This window comes from Electrophorus electricus, chromosome 17 (genome assembly GCF_013358815.1).
Source record: "Electrophorus electricus isolate fEleEle1 chromosome 17, fEleEle1.pri, whole genome shotgun sequence".
Taxonomy (NCBI): domain Eukaryota; kingdom Metazoa; phylum Chordata; class Actinopteri; order Gymnotiformes; family Gymnotidae; genus Electrophorus; species Electrophorus electricus.
The window spans coordinates 558,933-579,669 of NC_049551.1; the positions used below are offsets into that span (position 1 = coordinate 558,933).

Sequence of the window (20,737 nt, forward strand, 5' to 3'; positions counted from 1 at the left end):
ACTGTACTCTGTACTACAATGTACTATGTACCACAATGTACTCTGTACTACACTGTACTCTGTACTACACTGCTACAAGCTGAAGAGAATTTAGACATTAAAGCAGCCAAATCAAGCAGGCAGTGATGGGGCCGGAGACCGCAGAGAAAGCAGAGTCTGCCGGAGACCGCAGAGAAGGCGGAGTCTGCCGGAGACCGCAGAGAAGGCGGAGTCTGCCGGAGACCCCAGAGAAAGCGGAGTCTGCCGGAGACCCCAGAGAAGGCGGAGTCTGCCGGAGACCCCAGAGAAAGCGGAGTCTGCCGGAGACCCCAGAGAAGGCGGAGTCTGCCAGAGACCCCAGTGATCAGGTGAAGTAAGGAGCAGATGTGTGGGCAAGGATCAGGTCTCTGGTTCACCACACACTCAAATACACACATGCGCACACACAACAACTTAAAGGATTAATGTTAATTTGTAATATCATTCTTAAAAATGATAACATGTCAACATACACCAAACTTAATTCAAACTTCACCAAGTAAGAACAGAGTAGCAGGAGACGTCCATTCTGTCGCCCATGGAAACGTAAAGTTCCATTCTGTCGTCTTCATAAACGCATCACACTGCCCACGGCTGTCTGAACACCATTCTTCTGAACTTCTTGCATAATACATTGACCCAGAATTAATAAAACAATAATCGGTCTGGTTTATGTCTATTTTTTCTGCCTGCTTGTAATATTTTCATCTTCTCTGTGAAGTGTTCTTAAGTGTGAGAAAGTCACTTTACAAATAAAGGTCTCTGTTGTTATTTAATAAATAATAACCTTATTGTTTATGTGCAGCTGTGTCTCTTGACTGTTTGTGCCAAGTCTGCACTAATGAGGAGAGGCAGAGTGTGTTCATCAATGGCACATAACACAGCGTGTGTGTCACACACACACAGGTAATTATGGTTTAGCTGTTCAGAGGAAAACCAGTGGGTGTCTGCCCACAGCTATGTGTGACCATGTGTGTCCACCCACTACCAGCTGCTGTTTGATGTGTAACAAAACCTAACAGAGCCTTTAAACAGCTAAACCATAAATACATCAATACAGCCTGGACCAAACAGCTCTGTGTCTGTCACACACACACACACACACACACACACACACACACACACACACACACACACTCTCAGTCACTCATTCATCAATCACTCACACTCACTCACTCATTCACACACACTCTCAGACACACACACACACACACACACACACTCTCACTCACAGACACACACTCTCAGACACTCACTCACTAACACAGTTTTCTTCATTGTTAATCAATATTTGAGTCTGAAGTTCTTAGGTGTGACTTTTTCCTTCTTCTCCACCTCCGCACCCAACCCCGCCCCCTTGTGGCCATTTGGGCTAAGGAGCCTGCAGACCCTGTGTGGGCTGACACCACTTACACTAGGGTCAGGGTCAGGGTCAGGGTCAGGGTTAGGGTTAGGGTTAGCGTTAGCGTCAGGGTTAGGGTCAGGGTCAGGCACCTACACCACTGCAGTGACACAAGGAGCAAGACATTGGGAGGAAAGAATAGAACCAGGGAGAACAGCGGAACACCCCAATGGGAGACCAGTGGAACGCCTCAATGGGAGACCAGTGGAACTCCTCAATGGGAGACCAGTGGAACGCCCCACAGAGAGAACACTGAGTACCATGAGCACCATGTAGAACCTAGAACCTCCTCCTGTCTCTCAGTCTCCTCCTCTCTCAGAACCTCCTCCTCTCTCTCAGAGTCTTATCCTCTCTCTCAGAGTCTTATTCTCCTTCAGGAGTCTCATCATCTCTGACACACGTGCAGTGAGATACTGCTGTTCTTCTCCATGGTCCAGCTCTCCTCCTCCTCCTCTTCCTCCACCACGCTGGGCTCCTCTGTGGACACCTCCAGACAGGTGCACTCTGACTCGTATATGGTGGGCAGACTGCCCCTGAGGCCGGAGCGTCTGCGCAGGCCCAGCAGAAGTGGCTGTGGCATGGTGAAGATGTCCACATTGTTGCCCAGGTCCACCCATGCCAGGCTGGGGAACTTCCTCCCGTCCTTCACCGCCTCCGTCAGGTCCTTCACCACGGCGACGGTGAGGCGGTTGCCATTGACAGCGAGGGTGGCAAGCCTGGGCATGATGCAGAGCGGGGGCAGGAGCTGACGCAGGCTGTCATCCCGCAGTGCCGTGAAGCTCAGGTCCACGGCCGTGATGGAGGTGCTGTGTCTCTGGAGGTAGTGGGACACGCGCTGGACGTCCCGTGAACTCAGCCGTATCCCCGACAGGTCCAGCGTATCGCACGTCATCTTCAGGAAGGATTTCAGACTGGAAGACAAAAGCACTCATTACACCACTTCTGGTCTGTGGGTCTCGTTAACCCCTAAATGCCCTAATATTACACAACTGCAACTTCAGACTCAGTACAAGTATTTGACTGTGTGTGTATCTGTATGTATGTATATGTGTGCGTGTGTGTGTGCGTGCGCGCACCTGTGCTGCTAAGAATTACTCTAGTAATGTCATAGGAAGTTATGTTGAGTGGTTATATATTCCTAAATATTGAGTGGTTATATATTCTAAAATGTTGAGTGGTTATATATTCTAAAATGTTGAGTGGTTATATATTCTAAAATGTTGAGTGGTTATATATTATATTAAGTGATTATATATTCTAAAATGTTGAGTGATTATATATTCAAAATTGTTGTTATATATTTTAAAATATTAAGTGGTTATATATTCTAAAATGTTGAGTGGTTATATATTCTAAAATTTTGAGTGGTTATATATTATAATATATTAAGTGATTATATATTCTAAAATGTTGAGTGATTATATATTCTAAAATGTTGTTATATATTCTAAAATATTGAGTGGTTATATATTCTAAAATGTTGAGTGGTTATATGTTCTAAAATGTTGAGTGGTTATATATTCTAAAATGTTGAGTGGTTATATATTCTAAAATTTTGAGTGGTTATATATTCTAAGATGTTGAGTGGTAATATATTCTAAAATGTTGAGTGGTTATATATTCTAAAATGTTGAGTGGTTATATATTCTAAAATATTAAGTGATTATATATTCTAAAATATTGAGTGGTTATATATTCTAAAATTTTGAGTGGTTATATATTCTAAAATTTTGAGTGGTTATATATTCTAAGATGTTGAGTGGTTATATATTCTAAAATGTTGAGTGGTTATATATTCTAAAATGTTGAGTGGTTATATATTCTAAAATGTTGAGTGGTTATATATACACTATTACACACTGTGCCTCCTCTCTACCACCTACACCCAGCATCTGAACACCCACTTTACTTCCCATTCAAGCCAAACATCTTCCCTGGTCTGCACCAACCCCCACCAAGCATCACCTGGCACTGTGAAGTGGGAGGAGCATAGTGGGCGGGGCGAAGGGAGGGGCGGAGCATACCAGCCAACTGCATGTTACAGTCTGCCATGCCACGCACCAGACTGTCAGTCAGAACATTTCGGCACAACCTTGATAAAAGAGCTCATTTAAACGCAGACACAAGTGGAGGTGTTAGGCCCCTCCCCTTTATTCTATTCTCTGTGTCACTGTCCGGTGGGCTGCGGTTCATGGTGGTGTGGCACAAAGCTTTGCTCTCTTGCAAGAAACCCCACCCCATGCAGAACCATGAAGACATTTACATATATGCAAATCTGTGCCTGCCTCAGAGATGTCCCCATGCTTAAGTAGCTCCGCATCCCTGTAGCCCCGCCTGGTATGGGTAGGATCACTTTGTCTGCAGCAGGCACCACAGCACAGTAAGGTGATTGATTTCTGGAGTGGATCATAATTCAGCTTGTCCTCTCCCTGTCCCTCTATCTCTCTCACTCTTCTGCTCTCTCTATCTCTCTCTCTCTCCAGATTCTGCACCAGTTTTCTTCTCTCTGTGCAAAGCAAACTATTCAGCATCACAGTCTGTACCAAAAATCTTTTTCATACACGGGGAATAATAAAGAATAATAAAAGTGTGTGTGTGTTTGTATGTGTGTGTGTGTGTGTGTGTGTATTGGGTGGTATTCCTTGGGTATAATACACTGCATGAAGAGCAATAACACTATCATTTTCCCCTTACACTCTTCCTCTCTCCCTCCAGCTATACCTCCCCCTCTCCCCCTCTCTCTCTCTGCTGTGAGAAGCCTCCATCTGTTTCTCAGCTCCCCTCTGTGGTGTTGGTACAGGCCTGTGCACTGGGGCTTCTTGCCCACTGCTTTTCAGCTCCTACGGCTGGATCAGGGGCTTTTCTCCAGGAGCAGTCTGGCACACGCTTTCTGCGGGGGAGGACATGTCAGTCCAAGGACACGACAAACATACGTGCCTCCACCCTCCTCACGAAACCCACTGTCTGCTCGGGAGTGCCGGTGGCAATGGGTCCAGTGTGAGGCGGGTGGAGGGCGTGGGGCTCTCCGTCAGCAAGGTGAGAACACTGAGTCAGTCTGCAGTCCAGTGGTGTCGCACTCACAGAACCTGCATGCACACGCTCTGTGTGCTCTGACCTCAGCGGGTTTGATCTGCGGCTGTCCGTAGCATCACTACTACATGTGTCTTGTTCACCTGTATTGTGGACCTGTGCACTAATCCCCGAGCACCCACCGGACGTAACCTCGCTTAAGTTAGACGTTCACTCTCTGATACCCACCCACATCTGTCTGTCTCTCCGACTCCCACCCACACGTGTCTGTCTCTCCAACACCCATCCACATCTGTCTGTTTCTCAGACACCCACCCACACCTGTCTGTCACATCATTCCTGCCTTATCATCAGGCAGACAGGGTGGAATAAAACCTTTTCCTCAGGTGTGACGCCCACAACAGGAAGAGGCACTCTGTGTCTCCAGCTGACAGTGCACTGCAGATAAATCCAAACCCACCAGCAGGCGCAGAGAGAGAACATCATGGCAACTGCTGCAAACAGCACTTATGTCCTCCCATGCCACATCCGCCCAGCTGCATGCTGGGAGCAGTTTAATACGCAGGGTTCAGCTCTCTACAGTGACTGAGGGAGACCAGGAGCCAGAAGAAGAGGGCTGACAGATGGAAGAGTGCTCTGGCCAGTGGGGGCTCTCCCAATCGTGAGCCCTTGCTGGGGGAGTTTCTTTGTTTCTTTCTTTTTTACCCACTCCCAGTGTCAGGCTGTGCGCAGGCTTTCAGGACCCTCCCACACCACTCACGCTTTGCCTGTACAGCCGTTTCACTCCGTCCTACAATGTGTGAAGAGTGCTGAGCTCAGCAGAGCTGCATTCACCTGGAGGTCCAGCCACTCCTACAGTCACAGGCAGTTCTGCTAAAAAATAAAACACACGGACCCTCTTTCTTAGAAACATAGACACCATGTGACTGGAGGGCTGAGAGATTATCATCTCGTCTGTTTGACTGCTATGTTAATGTTCACTCACACACACACACACACACATCTATCAAAGAGGATGGCGATCTATTTTAATTTAATTGAGAAGGCCATACTGGGATTATAGTAAGTCTGATCTGAGGGACAGGCTGTACAACACACACACACACAGAAACACAGAAAGCCACACAGAGTTTACACTGCCAACATCTCATCCCACTAATCCTACAGACACACACACAGACACACGGCATCAGGAGGCTGTATAAAGCATAAAGCTCTCTCTCTCTCTTTCTCTCTCTCTCTCTCTCTCTCTCTCTCTCTCTCTCTCTCTCTCTCTCTCTCTCTCTCTCTCACACACACACACACACACACACACACACATCTCTATCAACGCTACCTGCAAAATTCCATTTCATCACATCCAAACCAATACACCACACACCCCCACTCATACACTATCCTGTTTTTGCTCTTTGTGGTTTGAGGGTAATTTCTCTGCTTTGTTTCACTGCCAATATGAGAATTACTGATTTTACTGATGCAAAATATGCACTTACATAAAAACACTCTCCAGAACACACACACACACACACACACACACAAACACACACACATACACACACACACACACACACACACACAGACACACACACACAGACACACACACACAGACACACACAGAGGAATTTGCTCTTTCTGTCACAATTTCATGCCATACTGCAGATTTTGATCTGTCCATCCATTATAGTAATTTTCACATGTAATTTAGTTTTTTTTTTTTGCTTGTGTGTGGTGCAAACCTCCTCCCACACAACCACCACAATGAGGTTCTAACAGATACATGTTTTTTCTTTTGGTGGATTAAAACCCTGCTTTGAAAGGATAAAGCCCCCCTTTCAGAGTGGTTTAGTCCAAAAATGAACAGACATGTGAAAGGATAAAGCCCCTGTCAGAATGGTTAAGTTCAAAAATAAACAGAAGTTTGAAGGGATAAAGCAAGCACATACACAAACATGTATGCACACACACAAACACAACATCTATATTAACACTACCTGAAGAATGGCTTAGTCCAAAAATAAACATATATTTGAAAGGATAAAGCATCCCTGTCATTGTGGTTTAGTCCAAGCCTCCAGGTCATGAACTCCAGGTGGTCTGCTATAGGTGGTCTGTTCCAGGTGGTCTGCACAGGCTGGTCTGATTAGCTCTCGTGGCTCCAACACAGCCTGTGGGTCATGGGCTCGTCTTAATCTCTTACCAAGAGCACTTCCGTGAGAACGGGGATCATGATGTACTAGCGTGGGACATTTCTAAACCAATATGGCATGTAAAGACAGAGCTCAGCACAGGGATGAAAACTTTAAACAGTATGAGAAATGGGAGCAAAGGAAGTAGCAAAGAAAGTGTTTTGTTCAGTTAATGTGACGGTGCTGTGGGGGATTGACGGTATGGAGTAGAAGTTAAACTTCCAAAAGGTGGGAAGAAATTATGGGTTAGCGTCGAGAGGTGGTGGAGGGGGGATGTGTTTGCAGTGGATTTTGCCACAATCCACTAACAAATATTCCAGGGGTGTGTTTCCAGGGGTGTACTTCTGTTACGTGGGTCTCGTCCAGCCTCTGTCCCCAGGAACACTCCCAGTCTCCACTTTAACACTACAATTAGGACCTCATGGTCTCCTCATCCCACAAGCCCTGATACCAAACTGCAGTTCACAAGCGGAGTGACGAGAACAGCAGTCTTGGAACATCATATCCATGGCAGCAGCCTGTCAGCCCGCACGCCCACATCCTTCCCAGGAGCCTCTGCACATACTGCATGAGCCCAGCCCATGGTGATGAGGGAGTGGGTAATTACAGCAGGGCTTTGTGCAGGGGTGCTTCGCTTCATCTTCTCCCCGCCGGCTACTTTATTAAACAGATTCATCATTTGATTGCGTTATTGAGGCGCTGTGTGCTGGAGGACAGAGCCGTTCACCAAGGCACGCTGGAGAAACTCCGCAAGTCTCATGGGCCATTCCAGCATGAGAAACAAGGCATCGGCTGATTAATTTAGACACAGACTCCTTCAAACTCACTCTCTGCACCTGAGCAACACAGACCTCATCGTGCTTCAGTGAGATTTCTTAGCCTTACTGGACTGTCTACAGAAGAGTCTCGAAAGGGTCTCGAGAAGCCCTGAAATGACTTATTCTGAAGGCTGCCTAATTTGTCTCATGTGCAAAGAAGCAGAAACACTTAAATACGATCAAAGTGTGAATATTTGAAGGGGTAGGGGTTGGTCGGAGCCTATTTAAATCTTGGGGAGGTACAGAGAGATGGTTGGTTTTCCTCTTCTGAAATGACACATACACTCTGCTGGAGGTGCGACACACATATTATAGCCTCAGTCACAGAGAAGGGAGATGTCCTACAGAGAGAGGAGATGTCCTACAGAGAGGGGAGATGTCCTAATGAGCAGACATGCTGGGTTTGCATTGGACTACAGACACTGTCTGTCTGTCTGTCAGTCACAGTCTACAATTATGGTTAGAGTGAAGGTTAGGGTTAGGGTTAGGCTGAAGGTTAGGGTTAAAAAGAATAAAATTCTAAATAAAGAAACCAGAAAGAGAGGTTTACACTAACCGATAGAGTTTAAAAGATGACTGACTGTAAATGAGTCACTTTAATCCATAATCCATTTATATATGAGTGTGTGAAGGTCGTGTTCAGTGGTGAGAGCAGTGTTGAGGTAGGGGTGGAGGTTTGGGTGAAGGTCGTGTTCAGTGGTGAGAGCAGTGTTAAGGTAGGGGTGGAGGTCTGGGTGAAGGTCGTGTTCAGTGGTGAGAGCCGTGTTGAGGTAGGGGTGGAGGTCTGGGTGAAGGTCGTGTTCAGTGGTGAGCGCATTGTTGAGGTAGGGGTGGAGGTCTGGGTGAAGGTCGTGTTCAGTGGTGAGAGCCGTGTTGAGGTAGGGGCAGAGGTCTGGGTGAAGGTCGTGTTCAGTGGTGAGAGCCGTGTTGAGGTAGGGGTGGAGGTCTGGGTGAAGGTCGTGTTCAGTGGTGAGAGCCGTGTTGAGGTAGGGGCGGAGGTCTGGGTGAAGGTCGTGTTCAGTGGTGAGAGCAGTGCTGAGGTAGGGGTGGAGGTCTGGGTGAAGGTCGTGTTCAGTGGTGAGAGCAGTGTTGAGGTAGGGGTGGAGGTCTGGATGAAGGTCGTGTTCAATGGCGAGAGCCGTGTTGAGGTAGGGGTGGAGGTCTGGGTGAAGGTCGTGTTCAATGGTGAGAGCTGTGTTGAGGTAGGGGTGGAGGTCTGGGTGAAGGTCGTGTTCAGTGGTGAGATCAGTGTTGAGGTAGGGGTGGAGGTCTGGGTGAAGGTCGTGTTCAATGGCGAGAGCCGTGTTGAGGTAGGGGTGGAGGTCTGGGTGAAGGTCGTGTTAATTGGCGAGAGCAGTGTTAAGGTAGGGGTGGAGGTCTGGATGAAGGTCGTGTTCAGTGGTGAGAGCAGTGTTAAGGTAGGGGTGGAGGTCTGGGTGAAGCTGCTTTGAGGTTTCTTACTACTGGTTCATGTTAAGATTGTGTTTGTGAAACGAGAAGGAACACAGGAACCAAACTGTAGCAGCTGCAGTCTGTCTTACCAGACTAATCGCTCAGGAAGGACACATGGGCATCATTAGCGGTGGTTCAGTTTACAAAGGCTTCCCTCCGCACACCTGCTGAAGGGGTCTGCCTAACTGGGGTCCCTCTAACAAACCTCTAACCAAGCAAACACTTCCAGATGATCCAGTCCTAACACGGCAGAGGAAACTGCACCGTTGATGTTGTTGTTTTGTTTTGGCTGTGTGTGGGTGGGGGACAGATAGACAGTCCCCTGGCGCTCACCAGGCGTGGGACTTACTCCTGGGCACCTTGTGCCGTGCCCACTTGGAGTGAGGCGTCAGGTGGTAGACCAGCTGTCGGCAGATCTTATCAGAGGATCTGAGGGCGTCTGTCTCCTGCAGGGAAAACGCAGCAGGGTGATCTTTATTAGGGGCCAACAATCTGAGCTGACATCCTGAGAAGGCACATTAATCTCATACACTCATACACAGACACACACACACTCGCTCACTCAAACACAAGATATCATAGAGCTGAAAAACTTAACAGATTTAAAAATACTTTAAGAGAGTTGGTGAGTATTAACACAGATTATGACTAGGAGACACAGTTATAATCCTATTTTCATCTAGAATGTACAGTACTTTCTCCTACAAGGACTTATTACAATTCAGAGTCTTTACACTGTACCATGTTTGCTGACGGGAAGCTGCTGCATTTCAGTTTTGATCATACAGGTTCTTGATAAACATATTTAAGGTTGAAGGTTTGAAATGCTCCCAAGATCACTGCTGGGTCTCTCTAACACAGGTGAGCTGCTGTATCTCTCTAACACAGACACATTGCTGTGTCTCTCTAACACAGTTGAGCTGCTGTTTCTCTCTAACAGTCAAGCTGCTGTGTCTCTCTAACACAGACAAGATGGTATGCCTAACACAGATCCACTGCTGTGTCTCTCTAACCCAGTCATGCTGCTGTTTCTCTCTAACACAGACGCACTGATGTGCCTCTCTAACACAGACGCACTGGTGCACTCAGCCGTGGTGTCCATCGACCCGAATCGCCTGCAGCTATTTCACCATCAGAGTGCTTCTACAAACATCTCCCCCCGTCAGACCCTTTAAGTGGATTGCCCCAAAGACAGCCGAGCTAATCTAATCAATGCTCCAGCACAACGGGCACAGTGTGCCACAGTATGGTTCTGCAGCCCAAAACAGAACCTCCAGCAGCTCTCCTCCTCTGAGCAGGGACACACCATATCAACCTACTCTAAAGACTGCAAAGACAGAACTGGAGACAATAACCTCGATGCATTATATAAACAGATCTAAGGAAAACACAGCTAGTTGGAGAGGCAGTAGGAGGAAGACGTCTCTATGTGATCAGAAACACTCTGCACTCTCAGCATTTGAGGTTGGCATTTGGATGGGTGTTCTACATTAACCATGGCACATCAGTAGTTTGTCTTCTCTGATGAAGGAACAGAAATGTTCCAGTCTGCACAGCAGGTGTACCCGTGACATGGGGCTGCAGTGAGTAAACCCGCAGGGACCAGAGGCAGCGTAGCTCCACCTCCGACCCTCAGCTGTATGCGGACAGGCTCACCACCACACTCAGGCTCCAGGAGTCCCACCTTAGCCAGCCCCACACAGAACTCTCCAGAACAGACAATATTCTGCAAACATTGTCAAATTCTCCAGTTAACCCTAACCCTAACCTAAACTCTCCTCTCCAGCTGTAACTTGTAACTAGCGATGATGAAACAGGATGGTCTTTACACGCCCTTAGAAAGGGAGGTAAAAATACCGCAGAACAAAGTTTTGCTCAGTGTGAGCGGAGCTTTTAGAGCAGGGTGCCGGACTAATGAGCGTCTCTCGTTGGAGGGTGTGAAGTGTTTGCTGCTGTGTCTCTCAGGAGGTAGAAAGGTCACAGCGTTCTCCTGCACAATGACAGAGCCCACAACACACCATCGTCGTGGGCGGACAGTCCCGCTGGCCGAGGGCGGACGGTCCCCCACGTCTCTGCAGCAGCACTGCTGAATCCGACGGCTCGGGCGCCGGCTCTAAATAAGGCCTCACCATAGCAGGATGCCTTGTTATGAGCATGTGTGGTGAGGCCTGTGCGGGCAGGGCAGGGAGGCTGACAGCAGCAGAAACACAGCGCTGTAACGCCACTACAACCGTCAGCTTCTGGCCAGGATCAGCACCAGCTGCAGTGGTGGTGGTGGTGGTGGTGGTGTTATATATACACCTTTGCTGTAACTCTGTGAGCAGGTGCAGAATGACATCACCACGATGACTTACCCTCTTTGGGCACTGCATGTCTCTCGCCAGACTAAGCAGTAACTCGTGGGAAATTGGATCCACCAGGTTGAGGAAGGCAGCGTTCTTATACAGGATATCATTAAGAGAGGTTCCTTCAAGACCCATGTCCTGGGGAAAGTGGGTGGGGGGAGAGATAGAAGAGATAGAGAGAGAGAGAGTAAGAGAGAAAATTATATTTCTGTTGTTAAAACTAACAGTTCTTACTTTTGAAGGTCACTGCAAAGAAATTGCAACCTTTTTGTCATATTCCCACCATTTCAGAGGACCAATTAAATAGTCACACCAATTAAAGAATCTTAAGAAAGATTGTCTTGTTGAATAGTGAAAAACCTCAGCAAGCCTGTGACCCACTGACATCATTAGGAGCTGGGCTCCTTTTCCACCGTGGTGCTGTCAGACTATTCTCCATTCCTGCCGCTTTTAGGGCAGCGTTGTCTTCAGGCAGTGAGAGGCTCAGTGGGTCTCAGGTCACACTCTGCTGATCAATAAAGACCAGGGAGGCAGATCCACTGGCAGGTGGGCAGTGCTGGTGCCACAGTGGCTCACTGAGACTTCGCTGTGGACTGGAACTGTTCACTCATCTCCCGGCTCCTCTCCGTATCGCTTCTCAAGCCATCACTCCTCTCTCCTGGTTAGTCATACACTACTGGAGTTTCCAACTGTCTGCCAGGTTGTTTTCTGTTTCTAAACTCACTAATAAGATCTTGCTTCTTAACAAAGAACTTTCTTATTTTTTTACACATCTAATATTCAGAAAATTTTATTTATTCTGTTTCGTTCTTGTGATGCCCTGCTACTCTGGCATTTCTGCTTCTTTAGTCCTAAATCGAGAGACAACAGTAATAGACTCCCCACTTAACTGTCATGTTCAGAATCAATGCTGGACCTTTGGATTACTCTCAAGCAAGAACCAATAATGCAACTAATTTTGATTGAGAAACAGAGAAGACACAACAGAGGCAGGGTTTGTAGTGTGGCTGGTTGTGTTTAGTGTGGCTGGTTGTGTTCTTAATTCCCAGCACTAAAACAGTCTTGCTTGTAAACACCACAGCAGGAGATTAGAACAGGAAACAGGACAGACTAGTGAGAACAGGAAAGATTCCCGTAGCTTCTTCCTGCTGTGATCACAGCTCAGAACACTGCTCTCCTATCCGTCTTTTTACAGGTGCTGCTCTGTCTACAGGTGCTGCTCTTTCAGGCTCCACTCCTAAATTTGATGGGAGGCCAGACAGAAATGTGGGATTGCGTATGGATTTGGTCACATTTCTGAGATTTTAGGAGTTAAAAGATCATTCTCTGGGCATTTCCAGCACCTTCTGTTTCCCCCGCAGGTCTAGCAGAACCCAGCTGGATGTAGCTTTTATTCTAATGAACCTGAAAGTAATGAAACCCAGGTGAGGGTCTGAGAGCTGCAGGAGAGATGAGAGAGTTTCCCCTCTGCCACAACATCCCCTGTGACAAATTAAGCAGAAATACAAGGCACTGTCCTCTTCCATTAAAATCTCTGGGTGATTAGCCTCCAGTCTGAGTGGGAAAGCTAATTTGCTTCTCTTTGCAGTAATTTCGGCATGGTATGTAGTGTAGCCTGCTCTCTGGTCTGAGAGGGAGAAGACATGTCTCGTGCAGTGGTAGAGTAGCGTAGATTAGAGCCATGTACCCCCCCCCCCCCCTGCTCAGAGAGCTTCCTGAGAGAATAAGACATCTATCCATAATCATCTATGCATAATTATTTTGAACAAGCCTTAAAAAACACTTTGGCCTTGCAGAAAATAACACCAATTTAGATGTTTTTTTTTCTTTTCTTTAAATTAACTCTAGAAAGTCATCTAGTTCATTAAGTTGTTTTGCTATCCATATGCATGAATTCAGTTCATTTATCAGAACTGCAGCCACTCCAGATGTTGAAAATAATTGAATCACAGAAACTCATTCCTCATGGTGAACATGTAAAAGTCTTGTCAAGACAGAGACAGGGACAGACATAGGGACAGGGAGAGTCTCCCTCATTACTCGTTCTGCTGCCTCCCTGTCCCCTGTGCTGTGTTAACAAGAGGAGAGTGCCTCCCCTCAGGGGTCTCCACGTGAATCACGTGGCTTTGTTTAAATTCCTCAGAACTCTGAAGAGCATCAACACAACAACAACATGGGGCAACCTCAGAGCATGCAGACAAACCAGGAGATCTGGAGGGTGGGACGGTGTGGACAATCAGCAGAGTGTGAGCTCGAACTTCGATTTTGAGGTTTCAACATGTTTATAAGGAGTAATAAGAGCCCAGAAGGAACATAAACACACTGTTTCCAGAGCTGCAGATTAAAACCAGGTATCAATTGAGCACAGAGCCTGGATTATAACTGCACAGTGCCTGGATTATAACTGCACAGAGCCTGGATTATAACTGCACAGAGCCTGGATTATAATTGAACAGTGCCTGGATTATAACTGCACAGTGCCTGGATTATAACAGCACTCTTGTGTTGGGTACGGGTGCAACTAATGGTATATTCCTCTGATGTTTATAAACCTGGTGGCAGCAGTCTCACCAAACCCTGCCCGCCAGCACTAAACCCAGGGTCAAATCTGCCCACCAGTGCCAAACCCAGTGCCAAATCTGCCCGCCAGTGCCAAACCCAGGGCCAAATCTGCCCGACCAGTGCCAAACCCAGGGCCAAATCTGCCCACCAGTGCTAAACCCAGGGCCAAAGACACAATTAGTGCAGCACAGAGCTTTGTGGCTTTGAGACAATCCATTTAAAGACTTTAGGAGGTGAAGCAGAGACTTTATTTCATTGATTGAATCACAGGCTGGTGGTATTGAATATGGGGCCATGTGGAGTGAGGATTTGTTGAGTGCAGGCGGGGGGAGCATGCGTTGGGGCGACGTGAAGAGAAGGTGAAGCCTGCACTCATTCTCCTGCTCACCAGACGTGGAGCGTGTCTTAATGACATCTGAATCAGAAATACCTGAAAACACAATGCCTGAACACCACAACCATGCAGATATTGCACACTTGGATGAAGAGTTTAGTAGTTACATAACTGATGGGGTCCAACATAACTCCACCCAGTACTACAAGGCTGGACTATTTTGGGGCTTTGGAGACGGGCCCTACAGGGCAACACTGGCACGTCATGAGGCACATGTTCGCTGAGCTTCGGTAATTAATCATGGAGTAATGGTTCCTCCTGAAAAGGTTCTCTAAACTATAACTGAAGATTCGCTTCTGTCTTTTTCACCAGCCAAAGATTTACTTTATTCAAGGACAGAAAGACAGTTTGTAGGAATATAGGTATATCAGAACCTATAATTGACCAACTTAATTTGAGTGATGGATATAAGGATCTTAACGTGCAGACACGTTGGTATGCGTCTGTGGCAGTGGAACGGTGATCCAGTTTTTAACAGTTTTGACACACCGGCATGCAGGCTGAAATAAGAAAACAAGGGTCGTCATATCTGAATGGCTATGTGCATACGCACAGAACCGCACCAACCTCAGCATCTGTGTAAAGAGCAGACTAAGACATCACATCCCGCAGGACGGATTAGACGTGCGTTTTTAAGGAACTTCGTTACCTTCCTGAGTAGTTTCAGCACGTCTGCCGCCTCGTCCACTCTCTCCTCTTTCAGCAGTTTCTGGATCTCCCGGGCCCAGGTTACTCTCCGCTCAAACGGGCTGGGATTCGATTTGCGTAAAATTACTGGGAGCTTCTCAGATTTTAGCATCAAAGATGTGAACCAAAGTTCTCCGGCACCTCCAGTCTCACTCTTCTCGCTGCCTGTGGAACAGTCCTGGCGATGCCGACCTCTGCTGAAAAACGCTGCTTCGCTGTCCAGACTACTCTGTCTGGTCAACTTAGAACCCATTGCTAAACTTTGCGATTTATATTGATAAGACTACGATTTCAGGGTTAAAATAAAAAGAGTTTGTCCTGACACTACGTAGCCTTAACATTAATAAAGTAGAAAGTAGTTGTCAGAGACGACTGTGTACGATTGTATACACAGTACACTCTCACTCCGTTACTGCTCAAATTTAGATTAATCCGTCTAATACTATCATTTCAAAGTAGCCATATTGTGCTAAACTGCAAAAGACTCTATTATCCAGAGAAAGAGTCAGTGGCAGTTCCTTTTCTCGGCGTTTCTGTCACCTCTCTGCGCTCGGTATGTTTTCGTTTTCAAGGCTACAACACAGAGCTGACTGGAGTTCACTCTCTAGCCAATCAGATCGCACGGATTCTACACGTGTGTTTAATAACAGAGCCTCCCGCTCCGCTCGCGCCAGACGCCAAAGCTCTTACCGTTTTAGTAACCGTCACGTGTCAGTGAAAAGACGGCGTTACTGTTGTCCGGACCAGGACAAAGAAATACTAGCGCGTATTAAAGTGCTGCGAATTTGAAACAGAATCACACATTGTATGAAATGTGGAATATTTACTGACCAAACGTGAATTCGAAGGTTTTTTCAATATGTAGACTCTACCGAATGAGATCAAATGAATATCCATGACATTGTGTTAGCTAAAAGAGAAACCAAAATAAGTTTGTCTCTCCCTATGGGAATATAATTATAGTCTATAAATAAACCAATAGGCTAAGTAAATGAATAAATAAACGTGATGCTCAATGATGGCCATAAAGGAATTACACATATATCCACATACTTATATAACTACAACTACATCAAACTAAATAAAACTCTATGTAGGTAACTACCCAGCTGGCATTCCAACGTTTATTCATTGCTGAATCAAAGCTGACACCGCGACGTTGTTTCAACGTCTTGTTTTTCAGCATTGAACAAGCTTCTCGTTCAATGGCAATTGTATCAACATATCACTTGAATCAATTTTTTAAAAAAGTGAATCATCGTTGATATCGCCTTGTCAGACATTTTTAACACTGAATACACTGCATTTATTTCCATTCTACACCGTACCCTATAATTGGGTATTCAGTTATTCCATATGCTAGTTTTGAATTGAATCATTTACATATGTCATGTTTTCAGTGCAGTATTGTTCACGTTTAATTTACTTGCCATGCAACACATAGAAGTCAGTTTGAACGTGAGTCAGGTTCCCACAGTCGTTATGTTCCACATTGTATGGGAGGGAAAAGCACTGTATAAGATGGCAGAATGAAAAAATAACAGTCCACTTTTTCGAGTATTTTTAATCAGAACAAGAAGAGAACAACAGGAAAGTGAATAAATCAGGCAATTAAAAATACAAATCCCACATATCTTCATTTCTTTCAGCTACCACTACCCATCCTGTCTGGTGCACACTTCCATGGTCTCCGTAACCTTTGTGTGTGTGGTTTTATGTGTACTGATAACAGCATCTAAAGAGGAACAAACCACAGGTTAGATTATACTCTCAAATAATGCACATTTTAGATAATGTATGACAAATCCTGTGTGCACTGCCAACCATTTTCCAGTGTTGTAGTTGTTTAAGTAGGATCACATTTAGATCACACCTTGCATGTTAAGAGACACTTGATTTGTAAAGCCAGAAAACCCATTTTGTTTTTTTGGTATGAAATGACATTCCACTAAAGTGGCTAACTTCTTCAACCGCAAAGGATCTATTGTTGATCTGAAACTTGGATAGGCAGGGGACAGTCTCTCCAGGATACTGTGCAACTAGATCAAAAGTAATGACTGATTGACAGCCTGCTGATGTAATGTTCTTTCTCCAGACTGCATGCCAAATTAGGACTAAACTCACTGCTCACCATAAATGACACATCCAAGAAACGTGTCCATATTTGCTGCATTTAGCTGACACTTTTTAATCAAAGTGCCTTCCAATTCTGATTGAATACAATTTGAGTAACTGAGGGTTAACGGTCTTGCTCAGGGGCCCAACAGTGGCAACTTGGCAGTGGTGGGCCTTGAACTGGCAACCTTCTGATTATTTATTTATTTTTTGCTTATTTTAGACATTATGGCATTTGAAAGAGTTCTGAAAAACACAAACATATTTAATTTTAAAGTACTGAATTGAAACTTTTGGTTAAACAAAAACAGCACCCTCCATCATAACGGAGAGTAATGTGTGGAGAGTGTTCAAAAGATTGAATACCAGGAAGGCGGGACCAGACAACATCTGCGGTAGAGTCCTCAAAGCCTGCACAGACCAGCTAGCCCCGGTATTCACCGACATCTTCAACCTCTCCCTGACGCTTGGTATCATGCCATCCCCGTCCCGAAGAAACCTCGACCTTCTGGCCTTAACGACTACCACCCTGTTGCCCTCACATCGGTCGTGATGAAATACTTTGAAAAGCTAGTCAGAGACTTCATCACCTTTTCACTGCCAGCCTCCATCGACCCACTGCAGTTTGCATACCACCACAACCACTCCACTGATGACACATTTGCACATCTGCTCCACACCACACTGACCCACCTGGACAAAGGGAGGGGTAATTATGTTAAAATGCTGTTTGTCAACTACAGTTCAGCATTTAACACTATCATCCCCTCCAGACTCACTACTAAGTTGGAGGATCTAGGACTGCATCTATTCCTGTGTGACTGGATCTCCATCTTCGTAACAGACAGACCACAATCAGTACGGGTGGGCAATTGTGTCTCATCCACCCTCACCCTCAGCACTGGAGTTCCTCAGGGTTGTGTCCTAAGCCCCCTGCTCTACTCACTGTACACCTACGAATGTGTGGCCACTTTCAGCTCTACCACCATTGTCAAGTTCGTTGACAATACCGTTGTCATGGGCCCGATCTTGGACAATGACTAGAGGGCCTACCTGGAGGAGATTAAACACCTGGAGAAAAACACCTGGTGCCAGGAAAATAATCACCTCCTGAACGTCAGCAAGACAAAGGAGCAGATTGTGGACTGCAGCAAGAAGCAGGAGCGGCACTACCAACCTGTGAGGATCAACAGAACCATGGTAGAGAGAGTAGACAGTTTCAGGTACCTTGGAGTTCACATTTCGCGGGACCTGTCCTGGTCCTGCCACACGAACTCCCTGGCAAAGAAGGCTTGTCAGCATCATTACCACCTCAGACGCCTAATAGACTTCAGACTGCCCTCCAAGGTGCTGCGGAACTTCTACTCCGCAGAACTTCTAGAAATATGCCACTGGATGTAGTGGACTCCTCATGTCTCTGGGACAACACAGCTCCTACACCAATGTTCGAAGCGTCGACCTCTACCACAGATGGGATGGATAGATCAGAATGTCAAAGTATGGGAGCAGTGGTGAAAGCTTCATTTAATCGCCTGAATGCTTGCTCAGCCTCTTCATTCCAGTGGAGCTTGGCCACTGTTCCTTTTAGGAGGAGGGGGGTGTGGGGGGGGGGGGTCACTATGCCGCTGAAGTTCCTGATGAAACGTCAATAAAAGTTTGTGAAGCTAGGAAGCTCTGGGAGCTTCTTGATGCTAGTAGGTACAGGCCAATGGAGGATGGCCTCTATTTTTTGGTCATCCATTGTAATTCCACCATGGCTGACTACATATCCCAGGAAAGTAGTAGTAGCGTTTTCTCTTCTTTCACATATAGTCCATTACCAAAATAGACCTTACATACATGTTGTTCATGGGTTTTCAGATAGGGTGAGTAGATGAGGAAGTCATCGATGTATGCAATCACAAATCTCCCTATGTATTCTAGAAGGATGTCATTGACAAAGGCTTGAAAGACAGACGGAGCTACAGACGGAGCTACAGACGGAGCGACACAGGGGCCGTACGGCATTACTTTGTATTCATAGTGACCCCTATTGGTAACTTAGGCAGTTTTCCACTCATCTCCTTTTTTTATATGCATTAGGTTTTAAGCACTACAGAGGTCTAATTTTGTGAACATTTTTGCTTCTCATAGTTCCAGTATCCAGATCTGCTTGAGATCTGATTGAGGTTGCACTAATCAATGCAGGGGTGAAGGCCTCCGTCCATCTTCTTTACAAAGAAGCCCGACGCCCGGGGGGAAGTGGAAGGCTAAATGAAGCCCTGCCTCAATGCCTCATCTATATACTTCTCCATGGCTTTCTCCTCCTCCTGGGAGAGGGGATATATGAGAGCCTTGGGTAATACAGCTCACTCCAGGAGTTCAATGGAACAATCATAGGGATGGTGTGGGGGTAACAAGGTAGCTTTTTTCTTACTAAACACCATAGTGAGGTCCTGATATCCTGGAGGAAGGGAAAAGGTGTAACAGGGCTTGAACCGAGGTCAGATCTGTGATGATACCGACCCTCCACTGGGTGAGGTACCACGCTTTAATGGTGATGGGCCCGTGTGAAAAACAGTTAAATCTTATAACAGGTAAAACAAGAGAAGTATAAAAACAAGGGGTGGGGAGGCGAACGAGCTCCTGCTAGACTGCAGCCTGCCATTAAACTACCTGTGCGTATATCACGCTTAAAAGGAATGGAGGATGAAAAACAGGTAGGAAAAAAAACACCACGCCAAGCATTGAAATAAGGGAAAACAAAGGACACCATGCGAAAAATGGCAGCCCCCATGCACTGGGGAAAACCAAACTCTAAAACTTCCCCAACAAAACCAGAAAACAGGGAGGTACTTTAGCGACTAATGGAAGCCGAGAGAGAGAGACAGACTTGAGGGGGAAAACTGGAGAAGAGAAGGGGAGTGTAAAAACACAGGCACCCTCGAAGAGCAGAAGAGAGGTGTAGCACAAGGGCTCACAAACCTCAACACCTAGAGTTAACGGCTAGGAACTTGGCTCAACACTTTAGCAAGGACCCAGCACTGAGTGACTGGGTCACTGGGCATATGTAGACTTAACACAGCTGTTGGGCATCAAGCCTGATTGGTAGTGTGCCTGACTCGAGGCCTCCCCCTGGCTGGAGGGGGCCTCGACCTGGCACCAACCCTTACAAAAGGCTTGGTCGTCAGCAGGACTCTATAGTTGTGGAACATAGTCTAACTGTAGGTAATGTCAAACAGTCTTTCTGACATTGAGACAACCACTGGGTTATATTGTTCTAACCAAGGTAGGCCCAGAATAACTGGGAATGATGAGGTTTCTAGGACAAGAAATGAAATGAGTTCGGAGTGGAATACAATTGTGGTGAGTTTTACGGGTGTAGTGCAGAGATATGGAACAAGCCCCTACTGGCGATCCATCCAGTGCAGCCAGGCAAAGGGTCTTAGGCAAAGGCTGTATTGGGATGTCTAATTCCTGCACCAGATGGGCGTGTATAAAGTTGCCCTCTGCTCTGGAGTCAACTAGGGCTATAAACATAGAGCAGTGTGTGGCCCAACATAGACAAGTATCATAAATGACTAAATGACTTAGCTACCATCTTTTGCATGGGAAAGACCTTGGTTTGCGGTGTGGGATTCATGGCTCTTCTATGACTCAGTGGCACAGATCTGTTGGGTCTAAGACGACACTCTCTGATAATGTGTCCTAAAGAACCGTAGTAGAGACAAAGACCCTCCTGGAAC

The 20,737-nt window shown here is 46.3% G+C and overlaps 1 protein-coding gene across 2 annotated transcripts; it reads right to left on the reverse strand.

Moving 5' to 3' along the window:
• Positions 1 to 1,207: 1,207 nt before the first annotated feature.
• On the reverse strand, positions 1,208 to 15,444 carry lrrc75bb (leucine rich repeat containing 75Bb). 2 transcript variants are annotated; one of them, XM_027025317.2, is made up of 5 exons: positions 14,860 to 15,444; positions 11,264 to 11,392; positions 9,243 to 9,355; positions 5,285 to 5,323; positions 1,208 to 2,331 (listed from the first exon to the last, which is right to left on the reverse strand). In XM_027025317.2, exons 1-5 carry the CDS (start codon positions 15,148 to 15,150, stop codon positions 1,806 to 1,808), a joined length of 1,098 nt encoding a protein of 365 aa, XP_026881118.2. In that variant the 5' UTR covers positions 15,151 to 15,444; the 3' UTR covers positions 1,208 to 1,805. The 2 variants fall into 2 exon arrangements, with proteins under 2 accessions (XP_026881118.2, XP_026881119.2); XM_027025318.2 differs by lacking the exon at positions 5,285 to 5,323.
• Positions 15,445 to 20,737: the final 5,293 nt, after the last annotated feature.